The sequence below is a fragment of the Anguilla rostrata genome, chromosome 18, assembly GCF_018555375.3.
Source record: "Anguilla rostrata isolate EN2019 chromosome 18, ASM1855537v3, whole genome shotgun sequence".
Taxonomy (NCBI): domain Eukaryota; kingdom Metazoa; phylum Chordata; class Actinopteri; order Anguilliformes; family Anguillidae; genus Anguilla; species Anguilla rostrata.
Genome location: NC_057950.1, coordinates 11,480,898 through 11,504,717, shown reverse-complemented (window position 1 = coordinate 11,504,717; position 23,820 = coordinate 11,480,898). Strand labels below are relative to the sequence as shown.

At 45.0% G+C, this 23,820-nt stretch overlaps 1 protein-coding gene across 2 annotated transcripts; it reads left to right on the top strand.

Annotated features, from left to right (window-relative positions):
* Positions 1 to 357: 357 nt before the first annotated feature.
* Positions 358 to 23,462, top strand: thbs2a (thrombospondin 2a). 2 transcript variants are annotated; one of them, XM_064317112.1, is made up of 23 exons: positions 359 to 621; positions 1,229 to 1,297; positions 1,920 to 2,473; positions 3,575 to 3,659; positions 6,650 to 6,849; positions 8,287 to 8,427; positions 8,751 to 8,844; positions 9,653 to 9,823; positions 11,159 to 11,335; positions 11,550 to 11,723; positions 11,819 to 11,946; positions 12,612 to 12,764; positions 14,428 to 14,646; positions 15,155 to 15,262; positions 15,755 to 15,914; positions 16,589 to 16,707; positions 16,884 to 17,118; positions 19,606 to 19,833; positions 20,002 to 20,273; positions 20,632 to 20,729; positions 20,828 to 20,967; positions 21,548 to 21,578; positions 21,839 to 23,462. In XM_064317112.1, exons 2-23 carry the CDS (start codon positions 1,234 to 1,236, stop codon positions 21,840 to 21,842), a joined length of 3,555 nt encoding a protein of 1,184 aa, XP_064173182.1. In that variant the 5' UTR covers positions 359 to 621; positions 1,229 to 1,233; the 3' UTR covers positions 21,843 to 23,462. The 2 variants fall into 2 exon arrangements, with proteins under 2 accessions (XP_064173183.1, XP_064173182.1); XM_064317113.1 differs by lacking the exon at positions 21,548 to 21,578 and having other exon boundaries at positions 358 to 621.
* Positions 23,463 to 23,820: the final 358 nt, after the last annotated feature.

The following is a 23,820-nucleotide window of genomic DNA, read 5'->3' as shown; positions in this document are numbered from 1 at the left end:
AATATCACGTACTGTGTGCAGAGAAATTTTAGGAGATAAAATGTACGTCGCATTTATTTTATAGCATTCATTTGAGTATACATATTCTCAAATAAATCACATTCAGGGTCTTGAAAACACGTTGCGCGCAGAGCAGCTTCTGCCTCTGTGGGAAGTAGCGCGCCTGCAGCCAGAGTGAGTGCGTTCTTCTTCCACTACTCTCCCCCATCAAGACTCCTCCCTGACACCAGTTTGCGATTGGGCTCTTTAAAAATGAAGTGGGCTTGATTCGGGGGTGGGAGTTAGAGGAAGGCGGGGGTCACGGGGGACGGCACTGCCGCTCGCAAACAGGTATATGAGCAAATTATGCGATCAGAGCGGAATTATGTAATTCCGCCTCAACACCAAATCCAAACACCGTGATTGACAGCATCATAGTAATCCGTATATAAGAGGGAGACGCAGTAGCTCCAAAGTCACTAACACTTAAGTCCTGTCGTGTGTGGATCTAGTGGGGTCAGTGGACTTGGAATTTTGCGCACCTTTTTATTTTACTTTTTTATTGTCTCATATTTATAAGGCAATTTTGTCTCCTCGTTGGGCATTGTGGAGCTATTTTCCAGGATTGTACTTTTGTACCAGGTAATTTGAAATATTCCATCACCATGGGTGATCTTCATTTTCTCTTTATTTTTGCATTTATTTTATGTTCGTATTTGATTCTTCCGATGATGACAAGTGTATGCTCTATCAGATTTGTGAAATAGCGCTGATTCACAATAATTCTCTTTAAAAAAAAAGAAAAAAAGACAAGATAACACACATACGGTGTTTTTGTTAACTTTTTAAAATGCAATTAAAGTGTGTTCACGTGTATAAGGCACTACAATACGATTAATGTTGTGTTTAGATTCATTTTAAAATATATATATATTATTGACTCTTTTTGTAAAGTGGCTACTGTCACTCTTCAATGGGAATAAACGCTATATAGTGCGGTCAATTTGTCATCTGACTAGTACGATAATATTCTGCCTCGACAGTAAACGCGATTTAAAAAATAACAATTTAAAGCAAATGAAGCACCTGAAGCAAATAAAATGTATCAGAAGAAAACAGCTGGAAACAGAAGACACCTCGTAGGTAACATCTTGTTTAACCAAATTGGGGGAACAGTCGATCCTGGTGAATCGGTTGTGAATGCATGTCAAATGTGATTTTGATTTGATTTTGTCATTTGTGTTTGAAGGAGCTATGATTCTCAGAAGTGTCCACTGGCTGCCCGTGTTGTTTCTGTACGTTTCGGCGGCGGCTCAAGGTAATAGGTTTTTCTGTGTGTCTGTCCACAGTAGCTCAACTTTGCCGGTGGTTTAAATACACGTAAAACATCAGGCAATTCTATGCTAGTTCAGCCGGTCTTTTAAAAAGTAAAAAAAAAAAGACTTTAACGGTGGAATTTGTCAATTTATAAAGAGGAGCCTACTGAATGAGTAAATAGGATTTAACTGCCGATGTGATGCTGAGAAACTTGATTTTTTTAGCGTTCGTGGGAGTATTTGCAGGTGGGCTTAAGCCCTGCAGAATTAATTGAATTTTAATTTCTCTATGAAGTCTGTTGAAGTATATAATTCAATTAAAGCTGTTGCAAGGAAAATGTTCTATTTTTCACATTTTCTAAAAACATATGCTTATACTTATCAATATAATTAATCACAAGGCAAGCCCCCCAGAACAGAATCTCACCCACATTTGTTGAATAAATGCCCCAAAAGGATAGAATAACTTGTTAGGGGCTGCAACTGTCAGCTTTGGTCTCCAGGAATTTGTGCCTGTGGTGTTTCACAGTGATTTGTTTTAGTCAGGTGGCTCTTCCCTCATTGCTATTGCTCTGAACCTCATTGCTCTTCCCCTTCCCCACGTGCCCACACTTACGCCTTCAGATGGAGAGGTGGAGGATGAGACCATGTTCGACCTGTTTGAAGTCAGCCACGTCACACGCAAGACTCTGGGCGCAAAACTCTTCCGGGGCCAGGACCCTGACACGCCCGCGTACCGTTTCATCCGCTTCGACCACCTGCCCTCGGTCAGGGCGCCGGTGCTGAAGCAGATCCTGCGGCAGATCCAGAACAACGAGGGCTTCGTGTTCGCGGCGACCATGCGCCAGGACCGCGGCTCTCGGGGCACCCTGGTGGCCCTGGAGGGCCCCGGCACGAAACGCCAGTTTGAGATCCTGTCCAACGGCCGCGCCAACACCCTGGACCTGGTGTACTGGACCGGCGGCTCGCAGAACGTGGTGTCCTTCGAGGACGTGGACCTGTCCGACTCGCAGTGGAAGAACATCACGCTGCACGTGCACGGCGAGAACGCCAACCTTTACGTGGGCTGCAGCCTTATCGACAGCTTCATCCTGGACGAGCCCTTCTACGAGCACCTCCGAGCCGATGGGAGCCGGATGTTCGTCGCCAAGGGGTCCATCCGCGAGAACCACTTCAGGGTGAGGGGGCCCGCATTCACACTTCCAGGCCAGCAGGGGCCACTAAAACAAATTGCCTGGTGTCGAGAGAATAAGGTCGGGTGGAGCTGCCATATCCTATTAGTGCTTCATCAGTGATTTCATCCAATTGCTGTGGTTTGCTTTAGAGAGGAAAACCCTGTGATTGGTTTTAACAAGTCAGTGACTGACACCCTGTTGTAGCTCCACCCATTCTGAGTTAATAAACAGCCCCCAACAGAACTCAGATATGCATATTGACTCCAGTCACATATAGGTGACTGGAGTCAATGGTAGGCAGCTAAAAGCTTGACTTACATTTCTCTCACTTGTTGGTATGTTGTACATACATTCATACATTTTTGGCAGATGCTTTTATCACGGTAAAGGCATTCAGTAGGACAACGCAAACAGGTCAATAGAAACAATACTATTGCCACTATTCAGCAAGAAACTTTGTTCACAGTGACACTAGATCGAGATCGTAACTGTCTCAATTTTGCACTTATGTGGGTGTGGTCAGACGAGCGCAACGTTTTGTTGAAATTAAGAACTGCATAAAAACGAGCCCTTTGCTTTTAATGCTTTGAGTTGCAATTAAGGTTTTTGCAACAGAGCTGAACTGTGTCATTGTTGAGCAGTTTTATATAAGCATCTCGCAAATAACCCACTGGCCTAGCCTGTAATCTCTGACACATTGTCTACCACTGAACAAACCACAGAACATGGGAGTGAATGACAGACTCAGCTGCTGTTTAAAGAAACACCCTCCCCTTCCACCAACACCACCACCTCCAAACTACATTCTCAGAAGAAAGGGTTCCAAAAGGCTGTCCCACAGAGGAACGCTGTCTAGTTCAATGGTTCTTTGGTGGGCTAAATGGTTAAATCTGGGAGCTTTCATGGTTTTCACATCTACCATAGTGGGTTCCATAAAGAACTAAACAGGGTTCACCAATGGGTACAAGCCAAAGAACCGTTCTGTTTCTCAAGTGTCTGTTGACGGAAACTGAACTCATTTTTGTTCACACTAGCAGTTTTTTTTTATTAATGGAATTTTGCAAGAATAAGACTAGACTAATTTTTCTGCTCTCACACTCTCAGGGTCTGCTACAGAACATCCGCTTCATCTTTGACACGACGGTGGACGACATCCTGAGAAACAAAGGCTGTGAGGTCAGCAAGCCAGGTAAGGGTTTTTTTACACAACACCAATAAAATAGACTTTCCATCACCCTAAAGATGTCAAAAGGTACTGTTCGTTTACGGTGGATTTAAGTCAACTGAAATTTCTCAGGTTACCACTACATTAGCTCTTGCTAATGTCATGCCAGAGACCTACAGGCTACTGGTTAATATTAGAAACAGATTTACCTCTTTTCTAATTGGCAATAACCATCCTGTTGCACCGTGTGACCTGTAGTGTGAAAAACAGTCACTTAATCACAGCAAGCAGGAGGAGCTCACACACTCCAGCTACTGCTGAAAATAGTTAGGGTTAGGTTTTGTACAGGTGGCATAGCAGTGATTTGAGAGGCAAAAGTGGCAATTCCAAATTAGGGAGAGAATTTTCAAATAAGATGTCTTTTAAAGAAATATTAAAGTGAATTTCCAAGAAGATAGTTCGTGTAGAGTCTCACTGTCTCAGGTGAATGGTTTTAGCTCCTTTGGGTTTCCCTGTCCTGGTGTAGCGATCACACATTACTCTGAAAGCCAACCTTTTATTATCCCCTGCCCCGCCTCCAATCCCCCTCCCCACCAGATTGGGTTTTTGATTTCTTCAGCTCCAGATTTAAGTGGGTCAGGAAATCGGATACGTGGAAATATCTTACTGTACTACATCATGCTTACCAGAAACATGGGGGGGGGGCGGCCTGCTGGCGCGAGATCAGCCATTTTGCGCTCAGAACAAAAGGAGGAGCGGTTGCTGGCCTTTATTTGCGCACCCTTTCGCCTCGGTGGGGAAAAGAATGAGTAGGGAGTGTGGTAGCTCACTTGGTGGCAAACCCACAGACTCCTTTCTGTGTTCCTCACTCCTACTTTTTCTCACTTTCTCTCACTTTCTCTTTCTCCCTCTCTCACTCTCACACACTCTCTCTCTCCCTCTCTCTCTCTCTCACACACACACACACACACACACACACACACACAGTGAGGTCATATGTTGGCCGGTGTGGCCCCTCTCTGGTGAAGCTGTGCTCACGCCGGGCAGGGTGCCCTACAGGCCCCTGGCCCCGTGCTGACGGGGGGAGGGCCGCTGAGACAGACCAGATGCCCTGGGAAATGAAGTTTCCTTTGGGCCAGCATCCCCCTCGGCCCAGCCAAGGGCTGACAGCTACAGGTTCCATTTTACGCAGTTAGCATCCCTATCGACACGGGAGTGCATTTTAAATCCTGCTTAGGCAAACCACTCTCTCTCTGTCCCTCTCTATCTCTCTCTGTGTTGGATGTGTACACTCTGAATGCTTCACAGCATCTCCCATCTGCAGAGCTGGGAAAAGAGTGGAAAAATGTCTAGACACACAAAGCTTTTCCCTGGCATCCAGATTTTTTAATGCCAGCACAGAAAGTCACTGTTATAATTTTTAAAAAGTGCCACGTAGGAAATAGTTTATCCAGCTTTTTAATGGGAAGCAGTTGTGTGGTTTGCAGTTATGCCTCTTTCTCCCCCCTTTCTTGCTCTCTCCTCTCTGTCATACTCACTTACTTACACACACACACACACACAGATGCAGAGAGAGTGAGCTCGACACACACTTGGGATATACTGTAAATGAGTTCGCCAGATACAGCAAAAAAAAAGAAAATGAAAATAAAGCTGTGATTCCAGGGGGAGTTTCTAAGGCAAACTAGGCCAACATGACCTGGTGATTTAGAGTCCCCTCTCCTCCATCCATCTCGCTGGATCTACATGGCTGACGGGTGAAATGGTCACTAATTCATGCCTGGTCTCTTAGCCCATGGTTCGAATCGGTCTGTGCCCCTCGAAGGTCGCTCAGTGGGACCCAGTTAATCTTAAAGGAAATGCAAGGCTGCTGTCTGAAAGATGCATCAGTAGATTTAGCTGCAGTGGTTTAATATGTATTTATCTATCTGTTTTGATCTAATTAATTGGAATTTTTTTTTGTTTTAGTACTTTTTTGAAGTTTTCTGGAATAAGGCAAAGCATATTTGCGAATGCTTCTTAAAGGAAGATACAAAATGCTTGATAGGACCCAATGACTTTTCTTCCGTTCAATTTTTAAACCAAGCATCCTTAACACACATTATTGAATGACTTCTGCTTTCTCCCATGAGAGGTCATGTGACATGGAGCAGGGAGGGTATTGGATACTTGGCCCAAACGATAGAAAGGCTCATCTGGTGGGAAAGGTTGTTGCGCGGCGTTTACGCTGCTGCTGGATGGACTGAGAGCGGGACGGGCAGCACGTCTCGTGTGGTGACCTACATCGGTGTGTCTGAACAGATGGGAAGCTGTGGTAAACCGAAAGTACTGGTTCTGATTAGGGCCCAGACACACACGTGGAGCCCCTGACTGCGAGGCCACCTTCGCTTCTTTTTAAAGTCACTGAATCCGGCTTGAGGAGAAGACGGTGTACGTCCCACCTGAAAAGCAGGATAGGGACACTTCCTTTTTAAATGCCGTGTAAAAAGATAAAATGGCGGATGTTACCAGGTTCTGTCGATTAATCTTGGTACCTGCAGCTCCATGACTCACCCAATATTGGCCTTCAACTCCAGTGAACTCTGTCCAGACATCCTGATCCTGATAGAATCCTCAAATGGGGTTCTGCTTTAAAATCGAAGGCTTACCAGCGGTTCTTAAAATAAGCTGAAAATGAGAGGACGAAGGCTAACAGTGCTTCTCCTGCCCTTGTAAATGTGTGGTTTGTGTGGCAGTTTCTAGCTCACTCCATTTTTATGTCGGCTTGTAAAATGCGTGTCAAATCGCATGGACCGATAAAATGCTAATCTTAACTTTCCTTAAAGGCCCTTGAGTGCATTCTCATCCCCAGGGTGCTGAAGACTTACTTGCAGTGGCATGGTTTTCCAATCTCATCAGAAGCACCCAGGTGTTTTTTTCTTTGCTGTGCCTGGCCACCTCATCCGTCTCCTCTTCCCCCTTCCTCTTCCTCATTGAGCCTGACCTTCCCTCCGCTCTCCTCTCGCCGTCCCCAGAGCAAGTGAACGCCATGCACGAGACCACGGAGATAGTGGACGCCAGCGCCGCCATCACCACCAACTTCATCGGGCAGAAGACGGCGAAGGCCAGCCCGGACGTGTGCGAGCGCTCCTGTGAGGAGCTGGGCAGCCTGTTCCAGGAGCTCAAGGGCCTCCGCGTCGTCGTCGGCAACCTCATCGACGGCCTGCAGAAAGTGGTGAGTCTCTGCTGGTCCACTTTGACAGAGAGCAAGGAGCACTACCTGTCCAACTTCTGCTGTTTTGTTAGTGCAGTTCATACGGTCTATGGTCTAATTTCACCCAGACATGGTGGTCTAACCATCTGAACCATAATAGAGTTAGCCAGCAAATTGAGCCGGTATCATTGGTGCAAATATAAACCTGCACAAACACCCTGTTCTCTGAGAATGGAGATGGCAACCCCTGCTGTGCTTACCCCTCTCACTTTTTTTATTCAAACAGATTTAGAGATAGAAGTAGAAATATGTTTTTTTTTTAATGTCAGAAAAAGACAGTCAGCGAGCGATGGTGGGAAAGTGGATGTCAGAACTCAGAGCCAGGCAATCTGCTGAGCCAGCTGTTCACTTCAGGGAGCGTCTGAAGTGGTAATGGGAAATTAATGCAATTTGTCTAGTTACTTCGGGCGGTTACTTTGAAACAAATGAAGATGTTACAAGGCTATGAAATATCAATTTCAAGTAAGGGTAAACGGCTCCACTTCTACCACTCCCCAAGTTTCAGTACAGGATACTATCTATGTGACAGATTTTAAAGTGGAGACGGAGGTCTTTTGGGAATCACAGTTTTTAGTTTCACACCCAGTGCCTCCAATCTTACACGTAGTAACCGTGTTCAGGGCTCCGGTTACTTAAACAACGTAACACAGAGTTGAGCCGAGTGAAAGACGGAAAGCTGCGAGCACAGCAGAAAGCGTTTAGCCCTGCTTCTGCCTGCCAGGTCAGCGGTGGGCTGGACGAGGTGGAAGTGCAGCCGTCCCCTGGCTGATTCGCAGCTCATTTCCTGGGTAGATAGGACGTTTTCCCCGGGCTGCGAGGGGGAGCGCTGGCGGGCTTGGCTCTGCTTAAGGAGCTCTGCTCTTCCTCTGGGAGACGCGCGCGGCAGAGAGAGAGGCTGTCTGGGCGAGATCCTGGGAAAACCGCTGAATAGCCCCGGTCCACCAGGCTCTTCCAGACTGACTGGTGTGCCTCAGCCAGGCACTGTTCACACACACACACACACACAAACACACACACATCCTCATAAAAGAGGAATCTGGCACACACTCACTGACTGTTCCCTGGGGTTAAGCACAGCAGCCAGGATTCCTCTCCAATCAGGTCAAAGGTTACAGTGCGCAAATTTTGCCATCACTGTGCTGGAGTCACAGAGGACACGGCCCAGACTCTCTCATTCACTGTAAATACAGAGCCGACAGCTCCACCAATCACCGATGAGCTCACTCAAAATCTTCACTGAGGTCAACAGTTAGCACTGCATGCTAGGAACTGTGTTTCTGCAACACAGTTTGGAAAGCTGTTGGCAAGTTGAGTGATGTGCATGTCTGTATGTGTGTGTGCATGTTTGTGTGTGTGCGTGTGTGTGTGTTTGTGTGTGTGTCTGTCCCCTCTCTTCAGACTGAGGAGAACACGGTGATGCGGGACGCTCTTGGAAAAATGAAGAACTCCAAGGAGAAGCACATGTGCTGGCAGGACGGCAGGCTGTTCGAGGACAAAGAGGACTGGACCGTGGACAGCTGTACCAAGTGCACCTGCCAGGTGAGACCAGGAGTGGGGCAGGCGTGGCCGAGGGGTGGAGAGGGTGTGGCAGGGGGTATGCAGGGTCAAAATGTCGGCTTGCAGACAGGGCGTGGTAAGAGGACTAAAACACTGTTATGGGTGTGACAAGTTTCTCCCTTGTAACACACTTTTAAAATGACATGTACAGCACCTTTTTATCCCTGAAAGAGTCAGCCCTTTCTGGCACATGAATAACCGCACAGCCTCCTGGATGCCAGCTTAGCCTGCAGCCAGCTAACACAAAGACCGGAGTCAGTTTGCTGGGGTGTAATTGGTAACAGCGCCTGCTGCTCCCTCCGCAGGAGTCCAAGATCGTGTGTCACCAGATCACGTGTCCCGCTGTGTCGTGTGCCAGCCCCTCTTTCATCGAGGGCGAGTGCTGTCCCGCCTGTTTCCGTGAGTTATTCTCCGCTCAGCCACTGCGGCCCTTCAGCAACGGAGGGCCTTCTCACGCGCTAAAACGCGCTTCTACATTTACGACGTTTGAGTTCGCTCTTATAAAGGCTTAATTTGAGAACAAAATAGCTGGGCGCGGTGCCTTTGGAGGGAGAAGTGGATTTGTTTGTATCCTTAAGTGAAATCCACCCACATGCACCCGCACAAGCACAGTCACACACTGACTCACACACACACACACACACACATACACCACCCGTGCACATGCACGCACACCCTTCATGTTTTTTATCAACGAGCTATTTAATGTCAGGCTTCGCTTTACAAAGGAGCCTTAACGAACCATAAAAAAAACAAAATAAGTAACTCTCCCTGTTTATTAAGTCTTAATAACAGACAGCAGTTATTGTAACGAAAAGTGTGTGTCTATAAAGGAAAACCACATGGTTTATTGCTGCTTCAAACCTCCCGTCCTTAACTGCAAATACTGGTGCGCCCACGCTCTGAACTGGCCACTTTGGACAGAGGAGGATGATGTAATGTGAAAGCCTCGCTGCAGAAACTTTTTACCAGCAATTTTCTCACTGCAGCTAAACATAAACATTCCAGCCGATATTCAGAATTGAGAGAGAGAGAGCGAGAAGGAGATGTTTATTTATATAGTCTATATTTGTATGGAAACATAAAAGTACATTAATTGCTTATTAGGGATAGAAGGCATATTTTAAAGATTAATCTCGTGACATTTTTCCATGCCTGCTGACGTGTGCGTGTATGTGTGTGTGTGTGTGTGTGTGCTGGCAAACAGCCATGGACAGCGAGGATGGCTGGTCCCCCTGGTCTGAGTGGACAGAATGCACGGTCACCTGTGGAACAGGAACGCAGCAGAGAGGCAGGTCGTGTGACGCCACCAGCAACCCCTGTGCCGGACCCTCCATTCAGACACGCAAGTGCAGTCTGGGAAAATGTGACAGCCGCGGTGAGTTATGACATCATCAAATCTACATACAAACATCAGTTAATCAGCTAATATGATAGGACTACAGCTTCTTGTCTATACTACACTGCTAAGGGGTATACTACATCAAGTAGCATGGGCCATGTATGCATGGTCACACAGAGGACATACATAGTCTGTATAGATCCTGTTTAAGTAGTACTCAGTACTAACATAGAGGAGCTCACTCTCCATTTAAAAGCTGCATCAGTCCCGGTCACCTTATAGACTCTAGTACAACATGAGAGATCAGGGGTGACAGGTAGTTATAATTATCACATCTCCAGTCATGGAAATGCTTTAAACTGTGTCATTATTTATATAGGCATGCGCAAATGTGTACACATGTCCTTACAGTATGTATGTGTGACAGAGGCTGTGTGAGAGGGTGATGGTAATAACCCAGCTGTTGGATCTGGAAGGGAGGACAGGAGAGAAAAAGGAAGAGAGGAAAGGATAGAGGGAGAAGCTGGAAAGGCGGTGGGAGAATTACTTGTGCCTTAATGGAGACGTTAGAGAATGAGGTCAGGAGGACCAAGCCATTGACTGCACAATGCAGTGCAGTGGGGTGGGGCCTACTGAACCCTGGTTCTCTGAGGTACAGAAGAATGGGGCACGGTTGAACCCTGGCTCTCTGTAGACTTTGGCCTCACAGGATGGGTCCTTTTTGAATGCTAGCCTTCTGTGGGGCCCAGCAGTGGGGGGGTGGAGTTGGAGCTATTTGGTAAAAGAAACCTGATACTACTGATCATTGACACCCCTCTACTGTGTGTGATTTGGTGAAAAGAAACCCACTGAACCTTTCAGAAGAATTTCTATTATTGTCGACCAAGGCAAGTTTTAATCCCTTGGAATAACACGTCAGCCAACTTGGCTGTGTGTGTGTGTGTGTGTGTTTCACCATACTGTACATCCCACTGAGACTGCTTAATGGCACAATGATTTAAGTGCTGCTTATTCCCACTGCATTACAAATGCTGGAAAGTCCCCTCCCCCCTCTAGGAAGAATGGAGGCCAGGGAGGGAGGCCAGTGACCTGCTGGGAGGAACGGCTTGGCTCAAACTCACGTCAATTTAGAAAGGGTAGACCAGATCACAGAGGAGAGGTGGAGCGATAAATAATATGAAGGAGGGGAGCTAATGTGTTTTAGCCCCCTCCCCCCCCCCCACTTTCAGTCACAGGTTTATCTATCGCTAAATGAAAGGGGGGTGAGTCCTTCACAGGCTTGGTTTTTTCTTAATTATGGGAATAATAATCACGCTCATGTTTTTATGTCGTCGTTATTTCATAATTTTTTTGGCTGATTGTCTGCTCCAGTTCGCCAGGACGGGGGATGGAGCTTGTGGTCGCCGTGGTCGTCGTGCTCGGTGACGTGCGGGGAGGGCCAGATCACCCGAATTCGACACTGCAACGCGCCTGTCCCACAGCTGGGTGGCAAGGACTGCGAGGGCAACGGGCGGGAGACCCAGCGCTGCGAAGCCAAGCCCTGCCCCAGTGAGCACAACTACACAACTTCACTCACACAGCTGCAATTCATTCCCAAACTGGTTGGCCACACATGTAGTTGAACACTTTCAGGTTTTTTTAAAACATAGACTAATAATCCAGCGTTATGTTGTTCAGGTACTGCATGCACTGTATTGCAGGGAATGCATTGCTCTTAATGTATATCTTTCAACCCCATCTGATCATCTTTGCCCATGTGTAGTCGATGGAGGCTGGGGTCCCTGGTCGCCATGGGCAACCTGCTCTGTAACCTGCGGCGGTGGCATCAGGGGCCGCACCCGAGTTTGCAACAGCCCCCGTCCCCAGTACGGAGGAAAGAAGTGCAGCGGGGAAACAAAATCTACCGACGTGTGCAACAAGCAGGACTGTCCCGTGGGTGAGTCCTGCTCCAGACGTCATCTTACAGTTCATCATTTAACTCCCAGCTGGTGGAGTTCTGTGCACTTATCTTATTTGATGTACCCTCCACAGACGGCTGCCTCTCGAACCCCTGCTTCGGGGGCGTGGTCTGCACCAGTGCTCCCGATGGCTCGTGGGAGTGCGGACCCTGCCCTGTTGGTTTCCGCGGCAACGGCACTTTCTGCGAAGACATGAATGAGGTGCGAAAGCAGAAATGTCAGAGGGTGAATGCAGGAGAGTGGGTCAGAATGCATAGGGCTGTGGTCAGATATGGGGGAAAAATGATATATAAGGGCTGCTGGATGGTTCATACGGCTAAGGCTCCACACCATGGTGCATGAATGAGCTTTGTGGCTTCGGATCGAATCTGGACCGTGCCAGTGCAGACTGTGGCCAGTAGCTCCAATAGGACAATGCGCAGCTGGCGATTGTGTTGCCCAGAGAATGGGTGGGTTCAGTCGGATGCACTGCTATCTAGTGACCCCCGCTGGGCAATCGGATGCCCCTCGATTGCAGTCAAAGAGGCGTTTGAAATGTCTTCCACCAACTCTACTCCATGGAAGCTTAGCTGTAGTCTGTACATGGCTACGGTTGTAGACAATTGCCCATTCCAAATTAGGATGGGAATGTGATATGCCCCGCCCTGGGTTGTGTGCCAAATTAATTAAAAAATAAAAAATAAAGAAATGATACATATTTACACAAGCATGGTTGGCTGCAAAGCCATGACTCTTATGTCTGGGATTCAAAGAACTTTTGGCCATAACTTTGACTGATTAAAAGCACTGGGAATTGAGCCAATAACTGAACTCTCTCTTTCTCTTTCTCTCTCTCTCTGTCTCTCTCTCTCTCTTTCTTTCCGCAGTGTGACATGGTCTCAGATGTGTGCTTCAAGGTGAACGGGGTTCAGCGGTGCATCAACACCAACCCAGGTTTCCACTGCCTTCCCTGCCCACCCCGCTACAAAGGCAACCAGCCCTTTGGTATGGGCGTGCAGGCCGCCAAAAAGAACAAACAGGCAAGCCTCCACCACTCACAATTCTCACAATTCACAACTCCCAATACCACTTCCTTTACAGTTCACAACTGCCTACACAACTCTCACAATTCACAACTGCCTACACAACTCCCCTTACAATTCACAACTGCCTACACAACTCTCACAATTCACAACTGCCTACGCAACTCTCCTTACAATTCTTCTTACACTGCTCCCATTACTATTCACAACTGCCAAATTAAAATCAGAATCAGGTCTATTTCATCTGGCGCATCCTTAATAAATAGAAAAAGACATACACACTCTAGCCCTTCCGCTTAAAACAACTGCAAATAATTCTTAATCTCTGTTGAGCCTCCATTGCTGGTTTGAGTTGGTTCATAGGCACTAACTAGGATGGGTCAAATGCAGAGGACAAAATAATCCCACGGGGTTCAATAAAGAATATCTTATCTCAATATCTTAAAGCATTACTTAATAGTCAGACAGTGCAGCGATCGCCTCGCTGGGCAAAGAAGAAGGAAAAAAAACAGAAACAACAGCTTAATGGATGAAGTAGTTACTCCACGCTGGCAGGAAATCTCAATCATAACCCCGTCTACAGTCGATGAACGTGCCAAGTATCATTGAGATTTTCTCTGTGAGCCAGGATCCCACGTTCCCACGGAAACTATACCGCAAACGTTCCTGGTCGTTCGCGGACAAGTGGTCGGCGAGCCGGGCTCGAGCCTGATTAACATCTGTGTCCTTCTGGCATCCAGCTTGCCCAAATATGCTTCTTTTCGGGCCTTATGGGGCTTCCAGCACCCTGACAAACCGCCGCCAGGGAGGGTGGGGGGGGGGCGCTAACCTCCAAAGCATTCGGCTCGCCGTTTGATGTTGAAAAGAGGTCAAACCGACGGGCTCTGTTTTAGCTTACAAATAGCCTTTGAAAAACCGAGGGTTCTGTTTCATGGGCTTCCAAAATGCATTCTTCCTCAAACAATGCGCAGAAGAAAAAAGCAGTCTTATTTCGAAATGCCGGTTTGAAGGAGAGAAAGGGTCGAAGCTTTTCCATAACTTGCTGAGCAAGCCATAACTTGCGCCTGTGTGTCTACACTGAAAGGCCATCTATTTGTGAATCTTCCATACCCATCAGTGAGCAAAAAAATCTGTGCAACCTGCAGCTAGAGTGTGATTTTTAAGAAGGTGATTCAATCTCTCTGCACCTGTCATCTTCCCAGATAGCAAGCAACTCTGGGCTGGATCTGTGCCAGTTTTGGCCTGAAGTTAGCACTGCTGGGCCGAAATCAGCGTAGATCTGGCTCGGAGTAGCTTGATAATTGGAGGCAGTTGATTGAGCAGATTTACTAGAAGGTTCGACCTTGTGATTCCACCGGTACTACATCACGCCCACTGCAAATTGTTCGATCATTTTGTTTGTAACTTACTGCTTTGCAAATTGGGGGCCAAAACTGTGCAGAATAAAAAGAGGGATTGATGTAATATCTGGCATTATGCTGCTTCCATTTCACATGAGGAGAGCGCCCTCACGTAATGGAAACTGAACTAATTCTCCTTTGAGCAGTGGATTCCCAGATTGAAATGCTCGTATATCTGTCTGTAAGACTGTAGAATTGAGCCAATAAATGAACTCTCCCCCCTCTCTGTCTCTCTCTCTCTCGCTCTCTTTTTCCAACAGGTTTGTGAGCCAGAGAACCCCTGTAAAGACAAAACCCACAGCTGCAACAAACATGCCGAGTGCATCTACCTCAGCCACTTCAGCGACCCCATGTACAAGTGTGAGTGCAAGATTGGCTATGCCGGGGATGGACTCATCTGCGGGGAGGACTCAGACCTGGACGGCTGGCCCAATCAGAATCTGCCCTGCAACTCCAACGGAACCTTTCACTGCAAGAAGGTATCCACCCTACATACGTATATGCTATGACCAGCCATGCACACATTATTTAAATTAAATTGATTTTTTGTTGGTCGAAAGTCTTTTTTCCCCAAAATTCATTCTGCTGTGATTCATTATTTTCATGTTACTAAGATTAAATGTCTCTTCAAAGACTCGACATGAACAGGCTCACATTAGCAAAATAGAAACCTGTCGGAAGAACTAGCAGAAACTATTTGGACACATTAGAAAAGATTTAAATACATATGTCTACTGCACAGGAGGGCTATAATGTTGGAATGTAATTGGTAAAGATCTATAATTACACTGTTGTTACACTGCGCACACAATATATACCACATGTATGTGCAATGTGTGTGTGTGTGCAACTTTATTGAGAAATAAAACAGATACAGAGAACAAAGGCAGAATATGATAAGCAGGGAAAAAAACAGGGAAACATCTGTCAAAAAAACGTTCATTAAATTTAACTTTCTTAATTTTTCTCTTTTTTTCAACATTGTAGGACAACTGTCCCGACCTTCCAAACTCTGGCCAGGAAGACTTTGACAAGGACGGACAAGGGGATGCCTGTGACAAGGACGATGACAATGACGGGATTGTGGATGAAAGGGTGAGACATCTCCTGTGAACACATTATCTCTGCTGCCACCATTGGCCGGCCCGCCATTTAATTCTTCTTCATGTTAAAGCCAGAATGGCTCAATAACAGCTGTGGAATACAGTGACTACAGATTTATAATGTCTCAGGTGGGCCACTAGTTCCCTTTTTAATGTACTAACTAGGGTGTGAGCCACCTTCTAGAAAATGGCTGAATCCATGGCTAGAGTCCACTATGGAGGGCACCAATGGGTGATCTGAGACACAGCCAATATCACCCCAATCAAACTCAGATCTGTACCTGTTATGACTTTCACATTGTGTTGTTATTATTGTTTTTGATATTTGGGCCAGAGAATGGGATTGTTTTTGATATTTGGCCAAAAGAATGGGAGGTTCATTCCAGATTTTCTGGAAAACAAGAGAAAGCTGTTTATAATAAATAATTATTTACAAGAGGGAAGTCTGTAAAGATGTTCTTCTTTTCTCTGTTTTTTTTTTCAGGACAACTGTGCCCTGCTGTACAACCCCCGTCAGTTTGACTACGACAAAGACGACGTGGGCGATCGCTGCGACAACTGCCCGTACGAACACAACCCTGCTCAGATCGACACCGACCACAACGGCGAGGGCGACGCCTGTGCGGTCGATATCGACGGTGATGGTGCGTGAGCCACTTGACTTAACGAGCACCGCATACTCTGTTTGCCATGAAGACCCTGCGCCATTGTTGATTACGTATGGTTTAATGAACAAGTCTGTCATTTAGTTTTATCTCTTATGTAATGGTGGCACCTTTCAGCTCAGTTAATACCACTTAATTTCAGTATAATTGATACCAGACCAATCCGATTGGTCCTTGTATCTGGGGGAGGAGCTACATATATGTAACTGGGACTGAGTTTGCATGTGTCATCCATTTTACTTCAAAATACACTGAAACTGGATTGCACGGCACAGAAGTTAAATTGACCTGAGGCAAGCTCATTTTGAAAGACGTGACGGACATTATCTCTTATGATAACTACGCTACTTAATGATGGAGAAACAGTAATAAATGTTTGGCCGCAGGTTAAGAGATGCAAATAAATTATTGTGCTTTACGTATGTGCAATATATCATGGTAAATGAATGGCACTAATGCCAGCAGTGAAGAAATATATTACAGCCAGCAGGCCGTGTTCCCGACACTGGATTTTGCTAGCAGACTCACATTCTTCCGATGACTTCACAGTAACAGACTGTTCATTCTTTTCCCTGATGGCGGTAAACGGGCGCACATGCCCGTAGGTGTGTTACCTATAACAACTCCTGACCACCATGCTTCATTTCCTCCAGGAATTCTCAATGAGGACGATAACTGTCCCTATGTGTACAACACTGACCAGAAGGACACCGACCTGGATGGAATGGGTGACCAGTGTGACAACTGCCCTCTGATGCACAACCCTGACCAGGTGAGGGACTGCAGGCTTGCAGAGTCAGAGTATTCCAGAACATTTCATGCATGGAAAATGAGTATTAAATATAAAGAATCATTTCTGTTTTTGGAGAACAGACCACTTCTTTCCTCTTCGAGATGTCTCTCAGTACTGGTAAGTAACGTTAACGTATTCTCCCATTCTCTGCTCAGACCGACACTGATAATGACCTGGTGGGAGACCAGTGCGACAACAACCAGGACATTGACGAAGACGGCCACCAGAACAACCAGGACAACTGCCCCTACATCCCCAATGCCAATCAGGCTGACCACGATAAGGACGGCAAAGGCGACGCCTGCGACTACGACGACGACAACGATGGGATACCAGACGATAAAGACAACTGCCGACTGGTTCCCAACAAAGACCAACTGGATTCTGACGGTAAGGGATCGGGCGGGGGGCGGGGGGGTGGCGGGGGACTGCTGGGTGCTGCAGAACAGAGAGTTGGCTGTGTGGGATGGGAATCTGGACCCTGTGATTGAGAGGTTGCAGGTTTAATTCCCAGAAAAGGATATTGCTGTTGCACCTTTGGGATGAGGCAGTTAACCTGAATCATTCAACAAAATATGCAGCTGCGCAAATTTATAGCGAGAATAATTCAAGGTCAGGAACGCAGACATCTGTTTGGATAATAAATAATGGAGTAGAAACAATACCAGTATACCATTTTGATCACCTTAAATATATAGCCATGAGTACCTTTCATGTCTTCCTCTTCCTGTGTTTGTTTGCATAGAGGTTGCCCTTTATCCAGGGCGGCACTGTTTACTGTTTTGAACAATAGGCAAATCCTCAGAAATTTCTGGTCATGGTCAAGTTTGCATGCAAGAAAAAAAATTCTGATATGGGACTTCAAAATTCTAAATCCAAATATCTCAAATCTATAAAAAGGTTTAGGTAGAAACCTCAAATTATAAGCTTTCAAAATACTGGTTAACCCTGACATGTGACACATTCAGTCATTATGTAAGCAATTTAGCCTTTGGGAATTTAACTGGAACAAAAGAGAAGCGGTACCATGGTCAGCATAGCAAGGTCAAATGTCTCACTCTGGAAACGACGTTCCACAACGCACCAGAATCCACAACTGAACCCTACATTACTGGAAGAGCATGCTAATTCCTGGACAGCATCTGTTGGTCTGTTTACAGAGCCAGAAGGCAGACAAATCACTTTTTTATGGGCAGAGAATGGGGACACAACGGGACGCTGGCCATAAACGTCTGAAACACTGAAACCCAGAAGAGGGCTATGTGGAATATATTGTTCACATAACCTCTTGCGTGAAAAAGAAAATATGCCACCACAATCATATGGAGCCCAATCTTCCATCACACTTTGACCCAACTGAAGATCTATTTATTTTGGAAGAGCTTTGTTCTTTTCCTCATGCCAAAGCCATAGCAGCGGTGAAAGAAATCACCGTCGGAGTAGCCAGGGTCAGGCCAACCAGGAGCTGGAGAGCAGGCCAGGCCGTAAGTCAGGGGTTTTCCAGTAAACAGAGGAACATTCCGGGCCCTGCCCGTCTGCTCTGCGGGATGTCCTCCCTGAGAGGCTCTCACACATGCGCGCGCATGTGCATAGAAATGCTCAGGACTGCATACACACAGAAGCACGCGGATATACGCGCACATAAATACACACTCACACTCGCACATGCTATAACTCACTCACATGCGAATGTACATACACACACATATATACATACATACACATGTGTACACACACACATATGTGTACACACATGCACAAACACAGTCATCACTGTGCATTCCATGTGATTTGCCTCATTTCCTTCTCGCCCAATCAGAAAGGAATGCTGTTACTGTAGTAGCCTGTCCTGGCGCCTGGAGGGACAGCAGTGATGATTTGTGATTGGCAGTCTCCCATCTCAGACCCATGGCACAATATTTATTTTGTTTGAAGTTAAGCAGAGACTTAAAAGTAAGGAAGGGAACTGGGCCTGGGGCCATTGTGAGTACCACATGATATCAGTGTCGTACTGAATAAATTTCTCTCCTGCCAATGAAGCCATCATTCTGATGAGACATGAACTTGTTTGATTAACTTTGCCATCACAAGTGTTGCCTGAAGTGAAGTAGATTTGGTTTGTGACCATAACAGGAAATTATTTCTTGGAAGGAAGCACCTCTGCCAGGTCCTTTCTCCCTTTTCAGACGTATTCACATGGTATTAACTTGATAGGGCCACTGTATGATAACAAAGTGCAAGGCAGAATCCACTTCCTGTAGTGGGTCTGCTTTTATTGTGGGCTTCCTGTAGCGAGTCTGCTTTTATCGAGGGCTAGTGTTTGTGCGATGAGCCAACCTTTGGGTTTTCAGCTTCACTGTGCCACGCCTGTTTTTAATAGACTTCACATTGTAAGAGAGTTACATGTATCACATGAGAAGATGGCTGATGTTTCTTATTTGACTTGGCAGAGGTTACTGAAGTCAAGCTAGGTTTGCTACTTGGGATCGTTTTTTTCCCCATTCATTTTAATGAAAATTCAACGTGAGCCAGAACTAGACAGTTGCAGCCTCTTCCATTGCTTTTTAAAAAAGGAGCGCTTCAAGTAAGATTACCAAAGCTTTAAAGTATGCAGTCTCAGTAAGACTTCCAATGAATCAAGCAAACAAACATACCATTGGGTATAGTGGTAATTACTTGGATTTTTTGGAGGGTAAGTTTTGCTTTTGTGAGCTGTACCTAGATTCATCAACTTTGACCCCTGCCAAAGTCTGGCTAACTGGGGTTTGCTGCTTGCTGATTTTAAGCCTGATGTCTTCAGTTACACACACACACTCACACACAGGGCCAGCCAGTATTTTCATCTGATGTTGTTTCCCGCTCTGTTCCCTTCAAAAGGAGATGGCAGGGGAGACGCCTGCAAGGACGACTTCGACAACGACAACATTCCCGATATCTTCGACGTCTGCCCCGAAAACAACGAGATCAGCGTGACTGACTTCAGGAAGTTCCAGATGGTGCACTTGGATCCCAAGGGCACGACGCAGATCGATCCCAATTGGGTGGTGAGGCACCAGGGCAAGGAGCTGGTGCAGACCGCCAACTCAGATCCTGGCATTGCAGTGGGTAAGTGACACAGTGCCATATAAACATATGTCTACACAGTGTTTCCCTGAAGGTTATACTTCTGATGTGGTGGCTCATAGGACAGGTTGTGTGACTGAAAACAGGCACTCATATAATAATTTGGTGTTGAATATGAGTAGCTGATGTTACTGTGTTTCACTGTCGTAGGTTTTGATGAGTTCAACGCGGTGGATTTCAGCGGCACGTTCTATGTGAACACGGACCGGGACGACGACTACGCGGGCTTTGTGTTCGGGTACCAGTCGAGCAGCCGGTTCTACGTGGTGATGTGGAAGCAGATCACTCAGACATACTGGGAGGACAAGCCCTCCAAGGCCTTCGGCATCTCCGGCGTCTCCCTCAAAGTGGTCAACTCCACGACCGGCACCGGAGAGCACCTGCGCAATGCGCTGTGGCACACGGGCAACACCGCGGGACAGGTGAGCGCCCGGCGAAAAGCCATGGCCCATAATTCACTTCTCTTCCTCTAATGATAATAGGATAGGATGGTAGGAGCGATTGCTGATGAGGGTGGGGGGGAGTAAACATGTAGTCTATACATGCTTTCACTTGTTAATATTGCAATTATTTTTGAAAGATGCAAAAAAAAAAAAGTTTCCGATTTTTCGATTACATTTTTTCTCAGCGCTTAAGAATATTCTGGTGAGTAGTTGTTTATTCGAGTAAATGGTCCCACCCCAAATGATCCACCAATGGTTTCTTCCACAATGTGGTCCAAGAAAAGAGTTGCTCCCTACTTTGGCCCCTGAATGGGTGTCCTGTTTGAACGCCCTTCAGGTCCGCACCTTATGGCATGACCCCAAGAACATCGGCTGGAAGGATTACACAGCCTACAGGTGGCACCTGATCCACAGACCAAAGACCGGTTTCATTAGGTGAGTAATCTCCCATCATGCACTGGGCTGGTCATGTGGCAAACAGAATGCATCATGGGAGAAATGGAAGATTTGACCATGCTTTAATCTGTTCCCAGGGTGGTGGTTTACGAAGGGAAGCAGATCATGGCTGACTCAGGGCCTATCTACGACACAACCTTTGCTGGAGGTCGGCTAGGGCTGTTTGTCTTTTCCCAAGAGCTTGTCTTCTTCTCTGACCTCAAATATGAATGCAGAGGTGAGTTGTGGATGCCCTGTTTCCATACTTTCATTAACACATGTAAAAACAGTTACCTGAATACTTCTGGTCATTAGACACAACCAATTAATTTGCACAAGAAAGCTAGGTAGCCATGTTGGAACACTAATATAAACCTTCTGGATTTTAAACATATTCAAATACATTCCTTATTTATAATAAAACTTGCTGTGGACTGCCAGGTAGCTATTCTCTGCATACATATCCATTTAGGGCAATGGAATGGACAAGTACAGGTGAATTAAGTAACACTTTAGCTCAGTCTGTTCATTTTGTGTCAGTGATATGACCCCTGTACCTCCTGTGCCAATATTTGAATGTATAAAAACTGATGATCTTTCGTAAAGGGAAAGACTACAGAGGCTAGAAAACTTTCAGTTCATTATATATTACAGTATTCCAACAATTAAAGTCATATTAAAGTCATTTTATACATTTGTGCAATGAAAATAATTTACCTGCACTTTTGTGGACAGTCGTTATTTTAGCCTTGAAATGCAGATCCAGAAATGCAAAGAAACCATGTTTTAAGACATTTAAACTTTGTTTCAACTCTCAGATAATCCGGATTTTCCCTCTATGTTCAAAAGGTAATGGTGGCAGAGAGTGTCTGTTCTGTGTTGGCAGTTGCAACACGTGTCATTTCTGCTCATCACCTGCCTCACTGTCTCAGTCTTGTGCTTATAAAAAGCTTTTAATAATTCATAAGTTCACAATTATTCAAGTATGGGAATGCTGCTTGTCACACGCATTGTCTTGCACGGATTGCTTCATGTTTCCTTCAGAATTATGAATTTTAAAAAAAAGAAATATTTCTATGTTTGTAATAAGTCATGTTTTTTCTCTGTAGATAACTGAGCTGCATTTGATATTGGAACTGATGCAGCGCTGCATAGGCTCACCTCAGTCACTTCCTGGTCATCGAGCCCGTCCCCTTGCTGGCTCACCCAATCAAATGGACCGTCACAATTCCAAGCACCTCAGGGCTCAATCCTTGCTCTCTGCTCTACCAACCAGAGGGAAGAACCATTTTGTATATGACACACCCTTTTTCTAGATATGTAACAAATTTTGGGGGAACATGCAAAACACATACATTGTCAGTGTTTTAAAGGGATAATTGGAAGTTGTACAACCACTTTTTTCGTTTTTTGTACTGTTAATTTTGTTCTTCGTTGTTTTATTATTTTTTTTTATCAGCATGACCTTCATTCACTCTCAATATAAGAACATCTTGTGACCAGGTACAATAGTTGACAAATATTAGTTCACAGAATTCAGTCTGAGTGACTTTGCTTTTCCCTTTTCTCACCACACAGCATCAATGATCTTAATTGCACAAATAGCTTTTTATCGTTACCACATTGTTTCCTGCCATCTTGAATATGTGCCTTTTTAAAGGTTAGTTTGGTGTGTGTTTTTGTTAGTTTCTATATCCAAAGAAGGGTTAATTTCAAGCAAGTGTTTTTTAAAAGATTATTATTGCCAGGGGGATGAAGATGTTTATATTAAGAGTGTATTATAATTTCTTCTGTAAATTATTTATGTTTCTCTTCCAACATTAAAAGTGATTTGTTGGTTTTTTTTAATAGGTCTTTTTTTCCTTTTTGTTGTTCTTGTTGTTGTTGTCAGATTGTAAATAATTATTTATTTGTTCACACTGACAAGATTTCACAATTGAAGTGCAAACAACTAAATTTTTTCCAAACGTCAAGCCAGAATACAATTTAAAGACATTTTCGTTGGGAATGCTACATTGCACATGCTTGATCGATATATTTGCCTGAAAAGTATTACATTACAACTGTGCACTCTATAATTCTTAGAATTTACAAGACAAAAACAATATCATTTTTTATGGTTTTTGTTTTGTCTGGCTGGAAGCAGACTGTGACTGCTCTAAAGAATCAGGTCAAGAGCTAGTGCGAAATCAATACTGTGACTTTAAGAATGCTATGCTAAAGAAGATACAGGTTTAAAAACGGTGTTGATTTCATCAGCCAGTGCTTATATATCATTGAAGGAGAGCATTGTGGGACATAAATTGTCAGATGGGATGCAGTCACAACACTTAAAAGCAAGTAAATCATGTACTGGTGTCAGGGGCCCATGTTGATGGAGCAGACAGATGTTATTTTGTGTTTTTACTTTGCCAGAAATTAAACCCTGTGCGGTAATTAAAGGAAATGTAATCTCAGAGGTTACTCTCTCACCTGAATAGGCTGAATCATATGGATCAAGACATTTGCAATGTATAGCTACTAGATTTTTTTTGTTTTGTTTTGTTATGTATAGCATTATTGTTTTTATATTTAATAGCTAGCATATTATGTTTTGTGTTTTGTATGATATTTTTTTATGCACAAATGTAAATTCTTTCTGATATCCTTGTTTGACATACATTTTTAAAACAAACGTGCAAGTGTTAAGAGAGATTATCTTGTTTCATAAATAAATATTTTATGTCATTCTAATGATTATTATTATTGTTATTAGAAGTCCAAGTAACAATTATTATTATTGATGTTGTTCTTGTGGTTAATTCTCTTTCTTTTGCCTCAGAATAGTGTTTTTATGATACCAATATAGAGCTATTTCTGCTGATCTAAACTGCTTGGAATACTGATACCTGTATCGCAGTTAAATTCATACCCTCAAAGGAAAACATTGAAAACAAAGTAACCAAACAAAAATGAAGCAAACAACAACGAATGACATTTCCCAAAATATTTTGTGCCCTCGGAAATGGGAATTATTCAAATGAACAGCCAAGCTTGATAAATATCAGCAAAAGCTGTCCTTCCCAGGGTAGATTCAGCCGTCAATTGTTTC